The 19,199-nt window shown below is 43.8% G+C and overlaps 2 protein-coding genes across 2 annotated transcripts; one reads left to right on the top strand and one right to left on the bottom strand.

Annotated features, from left to right (window-relative positions):
• Positions 1-875: 875 nt before the first annotated feature.
• LOC311324775 (uncharacterized protein YwnB-like) lies at positions 876-3,473 on the bottom strand (the record flags this gene model as incomplete). Its single annotated transcript, XM_084457368.1, has 4 exons — positions 876-1,033; positions 1,390-1,554; positions 1,698-1,899; positions 3,339-3,473. The coding sequence occupies 4 exons, from the start codon at positions 3,471-3,473 to the stop codon at positions 876-878; spliced, it is 660 nt and encodes a 219-aa protein (XP_084313494.1).
• Positions 3,474-10,198: 6,725 nt separating this feature from the next.
• Positions 10,199-18,185, top strand: ppef2a (protein phosphatase with EF-hand domain 2a; the record flags this gene model as incomplete). The annotated part of the gene is made up of 15 exons (XM_084457462.1): positions 10,199-10,324; positions 10,404-10,458; positions 10,809-10,984; positions 11,169-11,283; positions 11,424-11,470; positions 12,537-12,703; positions 12,818-12,854; positions 14,164-14,313; positions 14,632-14,988; positions 15,505-15,690; positions 16,040-16,182; positions 16,456-16,562; positions 16,886-17,052; positions 17,367-17,454; positions 17,932-18,185. The coding sequence occupies 15 exons, from the start codon at positions 10,199-10,201 to the stop codon at positions 18,183-18,185; spliced, it is 2,175 nt and encodes a 724-aa protein (XP_084313588.1).
• Between the last annotated feature and the right edge of the window lie 1,014 nt (positions 18,186-19,199).

The raw sequence follows: 19,199 nt of genomic DNA, 5'->3' as shown, positions 1-19,199 counted from the left end.
CAGTCAACCCAAAGAATGCTCTCTTGATTTCATACTTGTATTCAGTGCTCTCTATGCAGGATTTGTGAGCTGGATCAAACACATGGCAGCTTTTATGCTTTAGATGAGTGGCTGCATGTTGGGTTTGAACTAGTGCTGGATATAGGAGACTGTAACAGATTGCCATTCCATGCTAGTGTTGGATGTCGGGTAATGTCAGAGAAGACTGCTAGAAATTCAAAGGTCAGAGATTACAACCCTGAAACAAATTGGCTTTGTGTCTCACTGAAAAAAGCCAGTGAGTCAGACACCTACTGTAACTCATTGCTCGTATACAGTAGATACACTGTAGATGCAATTAGATAGATTGGGAAATGGTTGAAATTTCACAATTTATTTAGAGGGGAAAGGTTGCTGATGGCAAAAGCAGATCAGTCATTGCATTGCAAGTCTCCCCTAGGAGCTTGCAAGAAACATCCTGACTGGGTAGTTGTCTGGTTATTCTCCAAAATCTGGCGTGGTCAAAATCTGGTCACTCTCCCAAAATTATTTGAACAATAAACCTGAATCCCTTCATTTGTGCACCATTAGCATTTGCTTATCAACCCCATTCAATTACTTAAAAGAATGAAAAAAACCCTGAGCTATAAACCTCTTCAAAAATCTTCTGTAGAGACGGAAAAACTTGACAAAAGATATTCATATGAAACAAAACAGTTAGCTTCAATAACACACGCTGCTATGTCAATTAAGCAAAGCTGATGGGGGCACTCAATTGTCAAGTTAATCATCTTCACAGTTTTCAGATAGCAGCATCAACTTGTAGTTTACTGTAGATACCTGGACCTTAACTGAGTGAGATAGTTGTGTACACAATTAGCAAAAGAAGGCATGACTCATTTGGTCGTGATGGCAACACCCTTCTTGAACCAGGCATTACTGTTGAGCAGTGAGAGCATGAAGCGAGCAACATCACCCCTGCATACAGAACTTCCAACTGGGAGTCCGCTGGAGTCGGGGACAAAGTAGCCCTCATGGGTGAGGAACTCTTTAGCTGAGATGGTGGGAAACATAGTGTTATTGATGTCATTTTCATTGGGTCAAAGGTCAATTTTATCTGGTCCTCAGACATAAAAGTGCAGGGACAACTGAAATATACCTAGACTTTGCTGACAATGAGCTGAATGTAAACAGGAGCTCAAAGGCCAGGCTACCTATACACCTGAGAGGACATATTCTATCTCTATGACTCTTATAATGCAAAATGATTATGTATAGACAACTGCACCATACTGTACTGTGTGAAAATGGAGACATTTACTGTAGGTACTGTAGGTAAGCTGTCCTAATCAATTAATGCAATTAATGCAACAATCTCAAACTCCAAAAGAAACTCACTGTGTGTCTCACCTGTGGCAGATAGATTTTTGAGACCAGGGGGGCGAACAACAGTCCAGTTGATGTCCTCAGTCTTCTTTAGGTGGTGCTCCATTTCAAACATGTTAGTAAGTATACTTCGGATAAATGGCAAGAGGAGGAACCGGATAAAGTATGACGACTGTGTGCCAGAGTTAGCTGGATGTGAGAAGTATAAACATAAGGGTTACAGTAGGTTGTAGTTTTCGCTCTAGTACACATTACAAACAACCAACAAAGTAAGTGAGGACGATGACAACAGATCCATAACTGCCGAAAGGTGAAGTTTGGTTGTTACATACGCTCAGTGTACCATGAGGTCATGGTTATGATGCGGTTGACCCGGGCCTCCCGCATGGCGTTGAGGGCAGCCCTCATGGAGAGGGTGTAGCCAGTGACCCCGTAGAGGAAGGACGGAGCAAAGCCCAGGCAGGAGAAAATGGCATCCTGTCCTTGAAAGTGAGGCTTGAGGCTGTCTTCTGAGAAAATATCACCCTCAACCACCTGACAGAAGGAACATTTTAACTTTTACAGTGTGTGTGAGGTTAAGGTTCAAGGCAGTGCAGTGGATTAGCCTGTAGGGAAAGATAGGTAGTTTAAACTTAAAGGAGTAGTAAAGGGAAAATGTATGTTTAGCCCTGTTTTTAAGGTTACTTATGATCATATACAATGGTTCCGATCAAAACGTTGACAAAACTAGCACTTTTGAGAAAGTCAAATTGCTCCACCACCGTTTTGGTCATACAATGGATGTGGGTGGGCACCTTGAAAAATCTTTCAAAAACATGTTAAACTCTCGATTTCAAAGACAAGAAGCTATCAATATGGCTTAATATAAGAAGATAATATTGCCCGAAACAATTCATCCTGCTGCTTTTGCCAGTATTCACATCATCAATAAATACAATGGAACCAGTTCTATTGACAGCCATACATGCCCACGCCACACCACTACTACCATCATGCTTCACTGATGAGGTGGTATGCTTTGGATCATGAGCAGTTCCTTCCCTTCTCCATACTCTTCTCTTGATCTTTGTCTCATCTGTTTATAGGATGTTGTTCCAGAACTGCAGTCTTTTTTAGATGCTTTAGCAAACTCTAATCTGATCTTCCTGTTTTTGAGGCTCACCAATGGTTTACATTGGTGGGGGGTCTTGTTCACGAGTAAGGGGACTATGGAGCGGGAATTTGGCCAGAGAATCGGAGTAGCAGGAGCGGTTCTGCAATCGCTTTGCCGCACTGTTGTGACGAAAAGAGAGCTGAGCAAAAATGCAAAGCTCTCGAACTACCGGTCTATCTTTGTTCCTACTCTCACCTATGGTCATGAAGGATGGGTCATGACCGAAAGAACAAGATCAAGGATACAAGCGGCTGAGATTACTTTTCTCAGGAAGGTGGCTGGTGTCTCCCTTAGAGATTGGGTGAGAAGTTCAGTCATCTGTGAGGGACACAGAGAAGAGCCGCTGCTTCTTTGCGTCGAAAGGAGCCAGTTGAGGTGGTTCGGGCATCTAATGAGGATGCCTCCTGGGCGCCTCCCTAGGGAGGTGTTCCAGGCATGTCCAGCTGTGAGGAGGCTGGTGGGATTACATCTCCGCACTGGCCTGTGAGCGGCTAAAGAACCTCCAGGCAGAGCTGGTTGATGCTGCTAGGGAAAGGGATGTCTGGGGCCCCCTGCTGGAACTGCTGCCTCCAAGACCGGGCTTCAGATAAGCGGATAACGATGGATGGATGGAGTTTGTTTAGATTTTTCAGCCTGATGATGGCTTGCTTCACTGATAGGTGGATTTCATATTGAGAATTGCCAATAACAGATTCCAAATGGAAGTACCACACTTGAAATGAACTCTAGATCTTTTATCTGCTCATTTTAAATGAAATAACAAGGGAATAACACACACTTTGCCATTGAACAGCCGAGCAGCCAACTTCCAGACACGTACCTTCAGGTTCTCATGATGCACTGCGAGTTTCCCAGGGTTCCTGACTATGGCAGTGACTGTGTGTCCCTGCTGAAGGGCCTGGCTGACCAGGTACTGGCCCGTCTGGCCTGTAGCTCCCAGCACTGCTATCTTCATCCTCAAGCTCTGAAAAATGCTTACGTAACTAAGCTACTAACTACTGAATCATGAAATAATTGAGGAATTGCATTAGATTCAATTGGGCAAGTCCTTTAAATATGCCATAGGGCAAATAGACAAATCAACTGCTGTAAATGTCCATAGGCAGTGTACTGAGAGACCATAGACCTGATATGACCAAGGTGTTTAAATTGATATTTGTTTATAGCGATTCATAAGGACAAGTCAAATAAGGACCTGTACTTTGCACCACTTCATCATGTATCTACTAACAAACTATCTGGGGACACCGTTTAAATTGGTCTCCACTCTCCTGTCTTCTAATAGGCACAAGTGATACTCAAAGCACACCAATACATCTTCAATATGAGTTTTGTTTTCTCCTGAAGGCATTGATTCAAAGACGCTGATGAGAGCCTAATAGTCTGTGAACCAATAGGGTTGGTCGTTGCCATCTGAGGGGAAAAATGCTCATAGTGACTATTGGCAAGGTATACAGTACATCTCTACAGTTAGAAAATATATTATAGCATTGCACCAGTGGTACATTTATGTGTGCAACCATGCATTTTATAATACCACCCTAAAATAAACATTTCTGAAAAGTGGCCAGTATAAAGGACAATACATATATTCAACATAGTGGCTTTTTTTTAACCAGTGATTCCACAACATTGACATTTGTCACAATGATAGCTGAGTTAAAGCACTTTTCATCAAACATTGTTAAAAAAAATCTACATTGAAAACTGTGTCATTGGTGGGACTTGCAGTACACTGCCCAATTGTAGCGGAGTGTATCTTTTTATTTTTAGACAAATATTTGTCTGTTGTTTATTTTGGAAAAGTCAATAACCCCCCCCAAGTTTTATCAATTTTTCATATTGTTACTGAAGGATATGCTATTAGAAATAAAATAAAACGTTTACAAAATATCAGGTTCCTGATAAGATCAGATAATTACACGCTGTAATTCCTCAATTATACCAGTTTGTATGGACATATTTTCACTTCAAACCATTATTTGAACTCGTAAGGCACTGAGGTTTCCCTCATTTACAGTGACGACGAGCTGTGTATAAGGGTATCAGGTCACTCTTGAAAAAGAGATATTTTGTTTTCCATACTTTCATCATAACCTAATTATCATAATAATCTAGTCTTCCACATCTTCATCCAAACTTTCCACATTCTTTGAGGTGCTTGCTTGGTTCTCAGTCTACACGTCAGTCTGTGTCCTCATCTACTCCGAGATGTCAGCCAAGCACGCAGCTATGCGTGCCTTCGCTTGTGTCAAAAGAGGGAAATGAGCCATAGTTGATTTGGTGTGGAGATATGAGCACTATCTTTAACTCATATCAGATGAATGGAATGGCCAAGGAGTCACAGTCCTCTCCTGTCTACAAATTGATCTGATATGAAGTTTTATCTATGATCTTGTTGGAATTGGCTCTCCAAACTTCCCTCTCAAATATATTAGTGTGTGGATGAAGCCTAGATGGTGATACAAAGGTTATGCTATGCCTCATACTTAGAGTAATAATACATTTGGCATTCATTCTTTAGGTTATGTACAGAGGAAACTTTTGTGTCTTTCATGAAAACAGGAGTACATCTTACAGTATATACTGTGAAGTCACTGTGTTGCCACTGCCAGCAATAGGTAACATTTGTAGAGATGCTAATTTTAAACAACTTTTCAGAAAAACATATAGTGTGAGGAATAATCCCACCAAGAGAAGGGGTCAATAATAAGAGAGAACCATCAGTTTTAATTTTCTATTCTAGTTTTGAAAAGTGTTTTGACATGGGGTTATAAATAAACCTTGCAAAAAATCACTGAGAATTATTCCCCCCAGATGGCAACGGTGGCCCAAATTTGGAGTCCTGGCTCACGGATTTAAGTAGGCTAAAGAGAGAAATAAGAGTTCAGTCATAGTCTCAATGTGGCTCAGTAGGGACTGTCAGACTTTCATTGGAATTTTAACTTAAAAAAGGAAGAAGCTTATGGTAGATTATTTCATGCACGTTAGATAATCTTTTATGATTATATATCCATTGCCAATGGTTTCATCATCTGGAAGTGATAAGCAGCCTGAGTTAGATATGAACAGGTAATGGCTCACCTGCTTGTGTTTTGCAATCTCGTTTCTTTCGAATAACTAGCTAAAGAAAAGCCAGCTCATTAGGAAAAAAACCAAGAGTGCAGTCCCTCCTACAACAATGCTTGGCGCGTGCTGGTATCGTGACTCAACGACAACCAAAATAAAAGCTAGCATGTAGTAAAGATCATGGTGATGGTAGCGTGCTGCCCTTTCTGAATCCAGTCCCTCCCCCCACTCGCACTCAGTCACCGAGTGCACTCCGTTTTGTAGTCCCCTCACAGCTGAATGTAGTTCCCTTGATTAGGGTGTAGGGTCTAAAACCATGGAGGTATAATATAAGGAGCTGGATTCGAAAAGGCCGGTTTCACAGCCGCGGCATAAAACATTTCCGTGTACGCCCACTTTTCGCGATGCATTCAAGTTGCGCAGTGTTTATAAGTGTTTTAAAGCATCTCCACGGCTGTGTGCAGTTCTATAGCAGGAAAGCAAGATATACTGTAATTCTGCAATATGCAACCAAAACACTGAAGTTTGATGATTCAAACATGGTCCCCTTGATCAAACCTCAAGAAGTGGAAGTGGAAGTGGAAGTGATTTGCAACAAGACAGAGAGAGAGAGAGAGAGAGAGAGAGAGAGAGAGAGAGAGAGAGAGTGTCTAAAGAATGCAGTCCCCTGAAGCCCGTGAGGTCAGACCTGAGGCTCATATGGGTAAAAGGATGCAGTCTCTCGAGGCCTGTGTGGTCAGACCCAAGAGAGAGGCCCGAAGAATTCCAGCCCACCTGCCAAATACACTGGTATGTTTATTTGATATCTGACTACATAATACTTTTGGTTTGTGAATTTTCAGTGTTCTAACTTAAGTTCAATCAGGCTTTATTTGTATCATTCCCATTGTCAAAGCAAACCGTACACTCATAACACAGTATTACTGTATAACTCTGATGTTAGAATCAAATGGTATAGAATAAATAGATTCATGAATGTAATACCAGGTAATGAATGAACTTTGAATACAACTAATCATGTATGTGTGTATGTGTATGTGTGTGTGTGTGTGTGTGTGTGTGTGTGTGTGTGTGTGTGTGTGTGTGTGCACACGCGCAAGGGTGTGTCTGTTCCTTTTCATAGGAGAGCTGCTTGGTGTTGACTACCTGTTGAGTCAGACTGGACAGCCCCACATCTCCTGAACACCGACTCAGAGTAGACAGAAGACATGCTGGAGGATGTGGATGAGGGCAAGGAAGAAGCCGAGGGCTTTGAGGGAGATCACCTGACCTTACAGGGTCAAGTCTCCTCGATGACCCGAGCTTCCCTGTCTCCTCCCGGCCTGGTCCCTCCTCCGAACCCCTCTCCTCCTCCCTGGCTATGAAGGTATGTAAAATAATGTGTAAAGAAACAATATCACTGTATCAGCGTTTTGTCCCACTTCACTATCCTCAAGTTGTTGCCTATCTCTGTTTTTTTTCAGGCTGTGGAGGACTTCTGGTGAACCAGGCATGGACAGAGTTGATGACTTGGCAGAGTATCAGGTGGAGTTGAGGAACCAGACCTCTCTGGCCCGAACCAACCAGCAGGTCAGGAACATTTATTATCTTGCTACTTTCACTCTGTGCCCTGTCTGTTCACACTTGCACGTTTTCTCATGTGCTGTTGTGTTTTCTCTCTGCTTAGGTGTGGCAGAACCTGCTGGACTATGACAAGCAGGGGGTGCTGTTCGCTGCCAGACACCAGAGCAGGCTGGACACGGGGAGTTTCAGGTCTCCTAAGAAGAGGCAGGAGTTCACGCAGGAGTTCACTCCAGGGGTGGAGAGTGTGAAGAGTCACGCCCCCACTGCCCCACTTACCCAGTGGCCAGACTGCTGCCACCTGATTGAGACCATCTTTGTCAGGCTCTGTGCCGTCCACCGCAGTCCCAAGAAGAAGGGGACTGGCGCAGTGTCCAGATGGGATGGACAGAGGGGTGAGTTTAACCACTCCAACTCGGTTACACCAATAAAATGCATTCATGGCCGGAGGCCTGTGCTCTATGAGCACCCTTTCTGGTTCATGTTTTGCTTTTGCTTACCCTGTTAATCAATTATTTAATAAAGTCAAGTTTGGATTTGATAATTAAACCCTTAGTGGAGAGCTGACGAGGGGCCACCTGTATAGGGGCTCCAGGAGACAAGTGACACAAACCAAATCAGGGGTAGGATCCTATTTATTTATGTGAATATTATGCAATGCCACATCCTCCACCTAGTTTAGTATCAGAAACACTGCCTGGCTCATTAACTGAATCTGCCTGAGATAAACAACCTGTTGGTCAGCTGCCCCTCTCCTGAAATCACACACACATATAGGCTGAACACACATAAATAAACACACAAACAAACACTCATCCTTTAAGTCATGGTATGTATAGCCCATGGGAGTGCAGTACGCCTCCTTCCTATATAAAGAACAGTATAGCCGCATCAAGTCATTAGCCAAGCTAATCCACTAGGACCCCACTGCCTTCGTGATGTGATAAAGTCACCCAAAAGACTAAACAAACCACGCCAGAACCAGAGAGAACTGAGCCATACGGACTAGCAGAGACATTATGTAGACAGTGGCATCTGAATCAAGAGGAGAGTGCTACCATCCACTGTTTTAGAATGCAGGATGTGGACCAGTGTTTCCAAACTCTGACTTGAGATACCTTTGGTTAGTGGGAAATGCAAAGGAGCAAATGCTTATGGAATACACACTGAGACCAGCCAGTCTCACCCTAAGGACTTGGGAACTTGTTGTGATCAGGTAGGCTCAGGCTCTGGACCTTCTCTATCACAGCTATTGGCAGTGTTACAATAATGGCCTAGAATTCCAGTGGTCAGCTAACTTAATATAAGTTTATCAAGATCATTTGAGCAATATAATATTCATCAATAAATGATGAATGCTAATACATTGAGTATAAACTATGATTTTCTATGTCAAATTGTGGGTAGTGATGATGGAGCAAACCAGTAATGATGGTACTTTGGTAGGAGGAGAGAAATGTTAGAACTCATGCAGTGCACTGTATAGTTCATTTTGCTCTGATATTATATACGTATAAAGCCACCCAGCTCTCTTTAGAACGACAGTGACATCAGAAACCCAAATCCAGTCATGAGACAATGACACAAAACGGTAATCAAACGTGGTCCCTTGGTGTATGTGTGTGTGGAAGCCTTCAAATCATAAAAGACAAATATCCTTTCTGACCAAAAAGGCTGATGTAGAAATATTTGAAAATATATTTTCATAGGCTCGTAGAAACCGACAGTCCAGCTCTCATAGAAACAGTCAGTAATGTAGCTCTCACAGAAACGGTCAGTAATGTAGCTCTCATAGAAACAGGCAGTAATGTAGCTCTCACAGAAACAGTCAGTAATGTAGCTCTCACAGAAACAGTCAGTAATGTAGCTCTCACAGAAACAGACAGTACTGTCTGCAGTGGATTAGGGGCAATCAGCGAGGTCATGGGAAAGCCGGAAGTTAACGAGATTATGAACGTCACACTTCTGCTCTCCTTCTTCTCAGAAAAGATTTGTTCTTGCGTATTGGGGTTTGGTTCATACTATGGTCTGTTGTCCAGCAATTCCAGAATATTATTGTGATGATGTGTTAACTCTAAACTGTACACATGACACAGGAACAGCCATGGGAAGTGGTGTCACAAAGACCAGCCAGTTCATCAACCAGAAGCCAGACAAAGGTAACTGACAGCCTCGGGGTTCCTCACTGGCTCTTTATCTAGGCGCTAATCACTTTAGACTGATGTGTAACACGCCACATAACGGATGGAGTTGTAAAGGATTCATAAAGGATTTTTAAACTGTTCAGAAACCTCATTATTCATTTATAGATAGATCAAGTGGGATCCACAACTCAGATTGAGAGTTAAGAGCTTTTGTCATGGCGTCTTGATATAATCCAAAATTAAGTCACAGGCTTTCTTTAAAAACTGTTTATGGAGATAGGATACACTGTTGATGTTGAATTGTTACCAAATCCCTTTCCTGAAAGCAGTTTATGGACTGCATCTGCACAGTATGAACTGGTGATATAACCATATTTTATTTATTTTCCTTCAAATGACCAATGGAAGGTACAATTGTTCCAGGTAAATACATGTTTTAGTATTACCCTATAATGAACATAGAAACAGTATGAGAAACACACAAAACCTCATGGCTAGTGCTTAATATCTCAAGGTTGTCCATGGTAAACATACATTAACTTCACCTGCCTCAGAGCCTCAGCTGTTAAGTGAAAATTTGAAATTTCACTTATCAGCTGAAATGTTTTGTGCAATGTTTTTTTTTCTCTTTCTTGCAGCACAACCTGCAGCCATCACAGGTAAGTAAGTGTTTCCTTTCTGTGTTGTGTTTGACCTTGTTGATGGGCTAGATACATGAGGTCTACCATATGATACTGTAAGTCACAGGGAGTCATTCTGGGTCAAGGTTGTAGATCTTAGTTTGGCATTGTCCAATGCTAGTCCTCACTCTCCAACACTGTAGCCATGGATATAGATCAAAATGCTCACCCATCTATATCTAGGTCTACTGTGTATTAAAGTTTATTTTCTCCTCCATCCGACAGCCATGAAGGCTGCGGTGCTGATCCAGCGCTGGTACAGGCAGTATGTGGCTCGTCTGGAGATGAGGCGTCGATACGTCTGGAACATCTTCCAGTCTATTGAATACTCTGGGGAGCAGGCTCAGATCAAGGTGAGACGAGATTTTTTTTCTTTAAATTGAATCGTAGAACTGTTATAGACATTTCATCTCTCTCATCTTCTCTATGCAGCTCTACAATTTCCTTGGCTACCTCATGGACAATTTCACACCATCTAGCACTGAACGTAAGACTACCCCCTTTGGCATATCTTGTGTGTAGGCTAACTATGTTGTTATAATCCACATCTCCTGAAGAATCTGAATCAGATTTACTCTGGCCAGGTAGGTTTGCACACATACAGTACAAGGCATTTGTTTTGGACTGTTGGTGCATAACAATAAAGAGAAGACAAATAAACAAGGTGCAAGGACAATACAGGACAGTTCAAAATACAATACAGTAGCGAGCAGGCAAATATAATATGATCCTGTGCAATGCAATCCTATATACAATACAATCAAAAGTAATGAAGGAATAGGAATACACTATGAATTGCCCTTAGAAATACACTAACCTGTGGTCCTTCCTTCACAGGGAACCTAATCTGTCACATATTCCGGGAGAACGAGGTGTGTCGGGATGTGGAGTGGGAACGGCATTTCTGCTACAAGAACATTGTTGTACCAGAAATCTATTCAGGACCCCACCTCACCTTCCCTCTGGACGTGAACCAGGTGGCCGGCCTTGTGGATGCCTTCAGGAACAAGAGAGTAGGTGCCCCTATGTCTGTATGTAGCCTGCATGGGTGTGATCCACTTACTTATTGTACAGTACTGTGCCTTGCAATAACGTCTCTCTGTTAATATGAGTAGACTAAGGTGCTGGAATTGGCATGGTGGAATTTGTGCTCCTGTGGCTCCACTCCACAGTGTAAATAAACATTTCTCCCAGTAGCAGCTCCACTCTCGGTATGTTCTCCAACTCCTCCTGGAGGTATGGAAGCTGTTCCGAAAGCTGCCGAATATCAACAGAATCTCTACCTGCAACAGCAAAGAAATTACCATTTGTGGTGAGTAAGCAATGATCTCTTTGTATTTGTGCTGGAGATACGATATGCGTAATTAGTGTATTTTATTAGATATTTATGCAGAGTTTAGTGTTTAATTCATTGATTCATTAGTGTATTGACCTTGTATCATTTCATCCAAGGTGATTTACATGGGCAACTGGAGGACCTGCTGTTGATATTCTACAAGGTAAGCCATCATCTGGTTATTACCTCCCCCCCAGCGACAGCGCAGGGCGAGAGGTAATGTTTTTGGTGACGTGCGTTTGTGCGTACGTTTCTTAGTAGGATTACGCAAAAACTATTGGACCGATTTTCACAAAACTCGGTAGAAAGGTGTAGCATGATTCAACTTAGAACCGATTGCGGGTCCACTGGCTGCCCAAACACAGCCGGTGTTCACCTCCATTCATTTTTTGAAACACCATTACACAAAAAGTACCTGACCGATTTTCATGAAACTCGGTGGAGGGGTGGAGCAGAGGCCAACTTATCACCCATTAAATTTCAGAGCAGATCTGAACCACGGGTCGGGTCCACGGGCAGCCCAAACACAGCCCGGTCGGCCATTCTCCATTCATTTTTGGGACTATGATTATGCAAAAACTTCCTGACCAATTTTCTGGAAAATCGGTGGAGGGGTATATCATGGAACACCTCAGAACCCATTACATTTTGGAGGAGATCCAAATCACACGCCAGATCCACAAATGAAAACAAAACTTAGAACGAAGCCAGCTACTGTACCTGTGTGGAGGTGCTAGAGACACAGGGTTTGGACTGGGATGTGTGGGGGGAGAGCCTGGAGTGCACCGCATTGCCCCCCACCGGCTGTGACCTGAGGAGGTGCCACAGAGCCGACCAAATCCAGCCATCCATCCACCTCCAGTCATTTTTACCTCTGCCCCAGCGAATCATGGGTGGGTCCACAAGCTGCCCAAACACAGCCCGGACGGCCATTCACCTCCATTCATTTTTTGGACTAGGATTACACAAAAGCTACCACACTGCTTTTCATGAAACTCGGTGGAGGGGTGTAGCATGGGTCAATTTAGAACCCATTCAATTTTGGCATGCATAGAGCCACGAAATGCATTCAGGGGCGGAAGTCTGCGCTCTCCGAACAACATTTCTAGTTATTCATCTGATTATAATTACTTGCCACCATCTTGAATTACACAGAACAGTTTCTTGTCACCTCACAACAGCACAGAAGCAGGATGGAATATGTTTGTCTTTTGTTGTTTATCCTTTAGAACGGAATGCCATCCTTGGAGAGGCCATACGTGTTCAATGGAGACTTTGTAGACCGAGGTAAAGACTCCATCGAGATTCTCCTCATCCTGTTCTCATTCCTGCTGGTCTATCCAAATGACGTCCACCTCAACAGAGGAAACCACGAAGACCACATTGTCAATCTGAGGTACCGTCATAGAGTATATAGACGAGTGAATTCAATTGTTCAGACTTAAGTCAGATGTATAAACCCTTAGATTAGATGTGTTATTTGATTGCTGTCTCTTCAACTCTTGTGTAGGTATGGCTTCACAAAGGAGGTTTTGGGGAAATACAAGGTATGCTTTATGTCAGTTCCATGAAGGCTTTTAACTGTAAGTGAATGTGTTCCCTTTGTTTGCAATACGGTTTTAACTCCTTATCCTTATCTTATCAAACTGTCAGCAGGGCAATCTCTGTCCTTATCAGCTTCGTCAGTGGTCCCTTAGGAATCACACCATAAACTCCAGTTGGCTGTGGCTCATAGCCAGCAGTAAGCTTTAGAGTCTACAATGTTGGCCACTCTTCTATATGTAACTAAGAAGATAATGAGGTCATTAGGACCTCACATCCAGATCTGTGTGTGGATGGCCCTGTACATACTGTAGTGAATCAGATATGAATCAGATTGAATCAGCCTGGGCCTTTAAGACAGATTCGAATCCTCTGTGATTGGCATTTTAAGATTCTCATCCGTAATTGTATCGTCCTTTGCTTATTCTATTTTTATTTCTATTTTATTTAACCTTTATTTATGCAGAGGGTCCATTGAGATCAGGATCTATTTTCTGCTATTTTACTGCTCAGGATCTAAGGATCTAAGCCATGCTTAACATAGTCTAATGAAAATGATCAGGTGTCGCAGATTCTTTTGTCCCTTGTGATTTGTTTGCCTATTCTGTGGCCTCAAAATCCATCCGCATTCTTCATTCATCAAAACAAGTGTTGTTTTTTTTAACCTCCGCTCCAGCTACAGGACATGAGTGTGTGGACACTTGTTTATGCGTGCATGCGTTTGTCTGTTAGCAGGATTACGCAAAAACAACTGGACTGATTTTCACGACACTTAGTGGAAGGGGGTAGCATGGTCCAACTTAGAACCCATAACATTTTGGAGCAGATCCGAATCACAGGTCGGGTCCAGGGGCCGCCCAAACACAGCCGGACTTGCCCTTCACCTCCATTCATTTTTTGGACTATGATTACGCAAACTACCAAACAGATTTTTATGAAACTCGGTGGAGGGGTGTATCATGGGCCTCCTTAGAACCCATTCAATTTTGGAGCAGATCTGAATCACCGGACAGATCCATGAATGAAAATAAAAGTTAGAACAAAGGCAGCTCCCAGTGTGGGGGTGCTAGAGACACGGGGTTTGGACTGTGATGTGTCGGGGGATAGCCCGGAGTGCACCGCATTGCCCCCTGCTGACTTTTACCCGAGGGGTGTCCACGATTTAGATCCCATTCAATTTTACCGTTCACAGAGACTCAAAAAGCATTCAGGGGTGGAGGTCTGTGCTCTCTGAGCACCATTTCTAGTTTATGTTCTGCACCACAAGGAATGCTGATGTTTGTGTGATTTCTCTCCTTTGTAACCTTCCCTCAGCTGCATGGCAAACGGATTCTGAAGCTGATCCACAAGATCTTCAGCTGGTTGCCCCTGGCAACAGTTATCGACCAGAAAGTTTTGGTCCTACATGGAGGCATCTCTGACACCACAGACCTCTGTTTCATAGCCAAGATGGAAAGACACAAGGTGAAGAAACACCTATTCTCCAATAATACAAACTCATACAGACTCATGAGAACTTAAAATATGCTTCCTTCATTGTAAAACTAGTCTTAAAGGCATTCCTTTTCCTGTATAATAAAAATGTATTTTATTATGATTTTTATCATGATTTTAATTATGTCTGCTGTTCTATGCATGCTTACAGTTGAACAAATAAGAAAGAGCATTAAATCGGGCTTATAGTGATAAAGTTTTATGTCACTATCTTCAGAGTTTCTTTTCAAAAGTCTCTGTCTCTTCTGTGTGCTGGTCACATCACATTCTCTGATCCTTCCCGTCCAGTACATGTCGACCCTGAGGCCTCCTAAGACAAGGTCCCAGAGCCTGTCGTCCATGGACTCTGACATGGAGGATGAAACGTGGTCTGCCAAGGACAACCAGCGACGCCTCTCCTTCACCAATCCTAAACCCTCAGCTGAGCGCAACAGCTCCCAGCGCCGCTCGCTCCAGAACCTCAGGCTCATCCGGACGGAGGAGGAGGAGCTTGAGGTGCGGCGGCGCCAGTTGCAATTCACCAAGTCCGGGTTCAGTCAGACACAGAAGCAGTTTGAGTCTGTGTCCTCCAACTCCTCTCAGGATGCTGACAAACCAGAGACCGCCAACGAGTGGAAACAGGTGAATGTCTGGATAATGGAGTGGGTGAGGCAGAAGATCATGTGTTGCAGAGGTGGTTTGGAACCATGGCCTTATACCAGTCCTGCTCTGCCTAAAACAAGCCCATGTGTTGCATTTGGGGTGGAGGTAAATTATAAATGGTCAAATGATAGATGCTTGGTAAGCAGGAGATCAGGGTTCAATACACTCACGGCAAAATTATCTTGATGGCCTAAGATTGCCTGGCTGGCACCACTAGAGGTCCTCTGGTGCTTCTGTATGTATAGAACTGAGCAGTACAGGAATTCTGTTTTCTAATCTTCATTGTAATCATGTCCATTTTAGAAAATGTCTGTGACTGACAAAGCCATGCCAACTAGGTGTGTTTCGTTCTCTGCACTCTAACTCAGTGGTTTGGGCTAAATGTTTTACATCTTCTCACCTCTGCCCTCTGGCGTCAGGTGTGTATTGTGTATATCTGATTTAGAACTGCGTTTGGCCAAGAGTGCGAGACACAAATCCCACACCCACAACCGTTTTTCTTATTGAATGCCCCCATAGATCCTGGACCTGTTGTGGAGTGACCCCATGCCCCAAGATGGCTGCATGCCCAACGAGGTGAGAGGCGGGGGCTGCTACTGGGGGCCGGACGTGACGGAGGACTTCCTGAACCGACACAGACTGCAGCTTATCATCCGCTCGCATGAATGCAAGCAGGAGGGTTATGAGTTCTGCCACGGTCGCCGGGTGAGAGCCACTGAGGGTTTGGGTAGTAGATGCTGTACGATGGCCGTGGCTGCAGCCTGTCGTCATGGGATCTCTGTATTTTCTGGAGGGACTGAGAACAGTGACTTACTAATAAAGTGGCTATTATGTCGTTTAAATGCTAAATCCTTTTTATTATGCCAATGCAGTATGCCCTGCTGATATGGCCAATGCCTCTACTTTAGTGTGTATGTCTGATTATGTATGAGGACAACTCTCTGAGTCAAAAACAAGGTTTAGGATGATTTGGAGATACCCGGTGAAAGGTTTCTTGCTTAAAGTGAGCCTCAATCAACAGTCTGCCAATTTGTAATTGTTTGCGTCCTTGCAGGTCCTCACCCTGTTTTCTGCCTCTAACTACTATGAGAAGGGCAGTAACAGGGGGGCCTACGTCAAACTGGGACCAGACCTTGTGCCTTATCTGATTCAGTACCAGGCCAACAGCATGACGCGAGAAATCTCTGTAATGCAAAGGTAAAAACAACAAAGTTGAACAATTTACCATTTTGTCAAGAATGTCCTTGATTCAACTGGAAAATCTAGCATGGAAATGTCTTTGTTGATAGCAAAGCAAAACACTTCTGACTTATGTAATGGGTCTGACCTTAGTATGCAGGGTTGCTGCTATCTTTGGTCACTACTGAAAAGGAGACTGCAACTGAACATTTTGGATCATGAATACAGTACAGATAAATACATAGATATTATAAACAGAGGCTGACTGAGTTTTTACCGTTTTGTCGACAGTGTGCGTCAGACGGAGCATTCGGCCCTCAAGGTTCTACAGGAGCAGTTGTTTTCACACAAATCAGACCTCATCTGTGCCTTCCAAGAGTATGACATAGAAAACACAGGTGTGCCATGTTAAAACTATGTGTTTTATTTCCTTTGAGCAACACCCTTTCATTGTCTTCATTATGTTCTCATGAGATAGAATGTGTTGCTTTGAGAAATTCAACCTCCCCTCATTGTGTTTGGTGCTTTGTGATTTCCCATTGAGCCAAACTGGGCTCTGATTCCTCTTTCTTGGCCTTGAACGTCTTTCCTGGTCTTTCCCGGTCTTTTCTGGTCTCAATCCAGTTGTTGTGACTCACCTTCCCTAGACCTGGATCTGCTCTCCCTCTCGCTTCCCCCTCTTTCTCTCACTTTCTCTGTCTCTCCATTCTCTCTAACCCAGGTCTTGTGTCTCTGAATGACTGGGCCAATGCTATGGAGAGTGTGATGCACCTGGGCCTGCCCTGGAGGATGATGCGTTCTCAGCTTGTCACCTGTAAGATCCAAGACGGCATGTTGAACTATTATGACTGGTTCCAAGAACTCTCCATAAAAGAGCCAAGCATGGAGGTAATTATAGTCTTGATGTCCAACCCTCACTGTTTTAGACTGAATCTTTTGCTAATGTAACATAATGGTGTAGTGCCTCACAGTGTCTCCTTACATCAGCTATCAGGAGAGAAGCTGTGTTGGGGGAGAGATCAAGGAAGGATTCCCATTTAAAAGCATTAGGACATAACCCTAGCTCAGCCATTTACCTACAGATTGTCTGCCCTTATGCATGTCTGTTACATTCGTATGCAGTATGGGTGCTGCCCTATGCATGAATGAGTGCTTTTTTCAACTTAAGACAAAGGTGTTCATAGACAACTGTCCTCTTATAGCACATTGAGAAGAGTTTGCTGCAGACAATGTACCGACATCGCTCCACACTTGAGACCATCTTCAGGATAGTGGACACAGATAACTCAGGTTAGTCATTTTGATTCAAAATGTGTTATTTATTTGATTGTACCTATTTGGGTGTACCCTGTGCTAGACCCGTGTTCAGTGTGTACGTGTCTGAGATGCATGGCGACTATGGAGGAAAGCTGTCTGCCCGCACGTCAACATAAGCAGCAGGTGGTGGCTGACTCGAGTTCAGAGGAGGATTAACCCACTGATCTGCTGGGTGTCTTCCCCCGAACACCCCCCCCCCCCCCCCCTGTTGGGTGTCTTCCCCCGACCACACCCCCCCCTGCTGGGTGTCTTCCCCCAACCACCCCCCCCCCCCGCTGGGTGTCTTCCCCCGACCACCCCCCCCCCTGCTGGGTGTCTTCCCCCAACCACACCCCCCCCTGCTGGGTGTCTTCCCCTGACCCCCCCCCCCACTCTCTCTCACTCTTGCTCTCAACCCTTCTTCCTCTTGCTCTCCACCGCTCTTCAACCCCCCCCCCCAACCTCCCACAGGCTTCATCACTATGGAGGACTTCCGGCAGACATGGAAACTGCTGAGCGTCTACCTGAAGATGGAGATCACTGACGAGGCCATCGCCGACCTTGCCATCAGCATCGACGTGAACCAGGACGGCAACATCGACATCGACGAGTTCATGGAGGCCTTCCGTTTGACAGACAAGAAGAGCCGCCTAGAGAGGGGACGCAGCATGTTCATGGGCACCGCCACCAATCTCACAAAGCTGGAGGGGGATCCGGACATATGACCTGTGTATGGGAGTAGTCTAGACGCAAGTTACCGTTTATACTGAGCGTTCTGAGGTGGAGAGCGACCAAAAGCTGCTTTGCTGACGCACATTAGAAGCCGGAGGCAACGAAGTGACAGCAGCGGCGATTAGACGTGATTAGAGAGGATGGCTCTCCCGCTCTAACTCGATGACGTCAAAGTTGAGGAGGCTGGCAGGTTTAGAGGGACTGTTTGACCATTGTTTGAGTGAATTCACATTAAGGATTTGGGCGGGGTATGTCAACAACCACGTTGATGATGTATGTCACTCCTACCCTAAATGTTACTGGTGCCTTAGTGATAGAATACTTGTTACTTTTCGTGAGCGTATTCACTATTCGTGTCATTGCCAACTCTTCAGTGGATGCTGCAGTAGGTGATGACAAGAATTCCAATGTACCTGTGCATGTTACAAGTACAAGAATTACAAGAAAGACAATAATTCCAATGTACCTGTACTTGTGACACAACAGGTTTTTATTTTATTAATTTGTGGGAACACCAATTAATTGTTCTAGACTGAGTAGAACTCAAGCTGACTTGACTCCACTACAAGACAAGACACCTTCCTCTCTGAACTTTGTTCCAGATGTCTTGGACCAAATATTATTTATCCAGCCAGTTCTACAGTTTCTACAGTCAGCTATTAGAGTTTTGGATGACCTCGTCAGGTTTTCGATGATACCTTAAGCTGCTGTAATGTTATGTTATTCAACACATTAGAAAATGACATTTTGTATGCACTGAATACTACGGTGAATAATATAACTATTTTTGATTTTATCTTTTTAAGTTAACATGCTAAGCATGTGTATGTACAGGACAAGTGATTACTGGACGTAGAATTTATGAGTGAGTATTTATGTGTGTGTGAGATGTGTTTCCATCTCGTTTCATATTTATATTCCCTTTCACTCTGATGAATCATAATAAAAAGTGAGATGACTGTGAACGTATGCAATTAGATCAAACAGCAGAATTACTGGGACATGTC

This window comes from Borostomias antarcticus (assembly GCF_949987555.1).
Source record: "Borostomias antarcticus genome assembly, chromosome: 23".
Lineage (NCBI taxonomy): Eukaryota > Metazoa > Chordata > Actinopteri > Stomiiformes > Stomiidae > Borostomias > Borostomias antarcticus.
The sequence above is the reverse complement of the archived record's forward strand: the minus strand, read 5'-3'. Positions and strand labels throughout refer to the sequence as shown.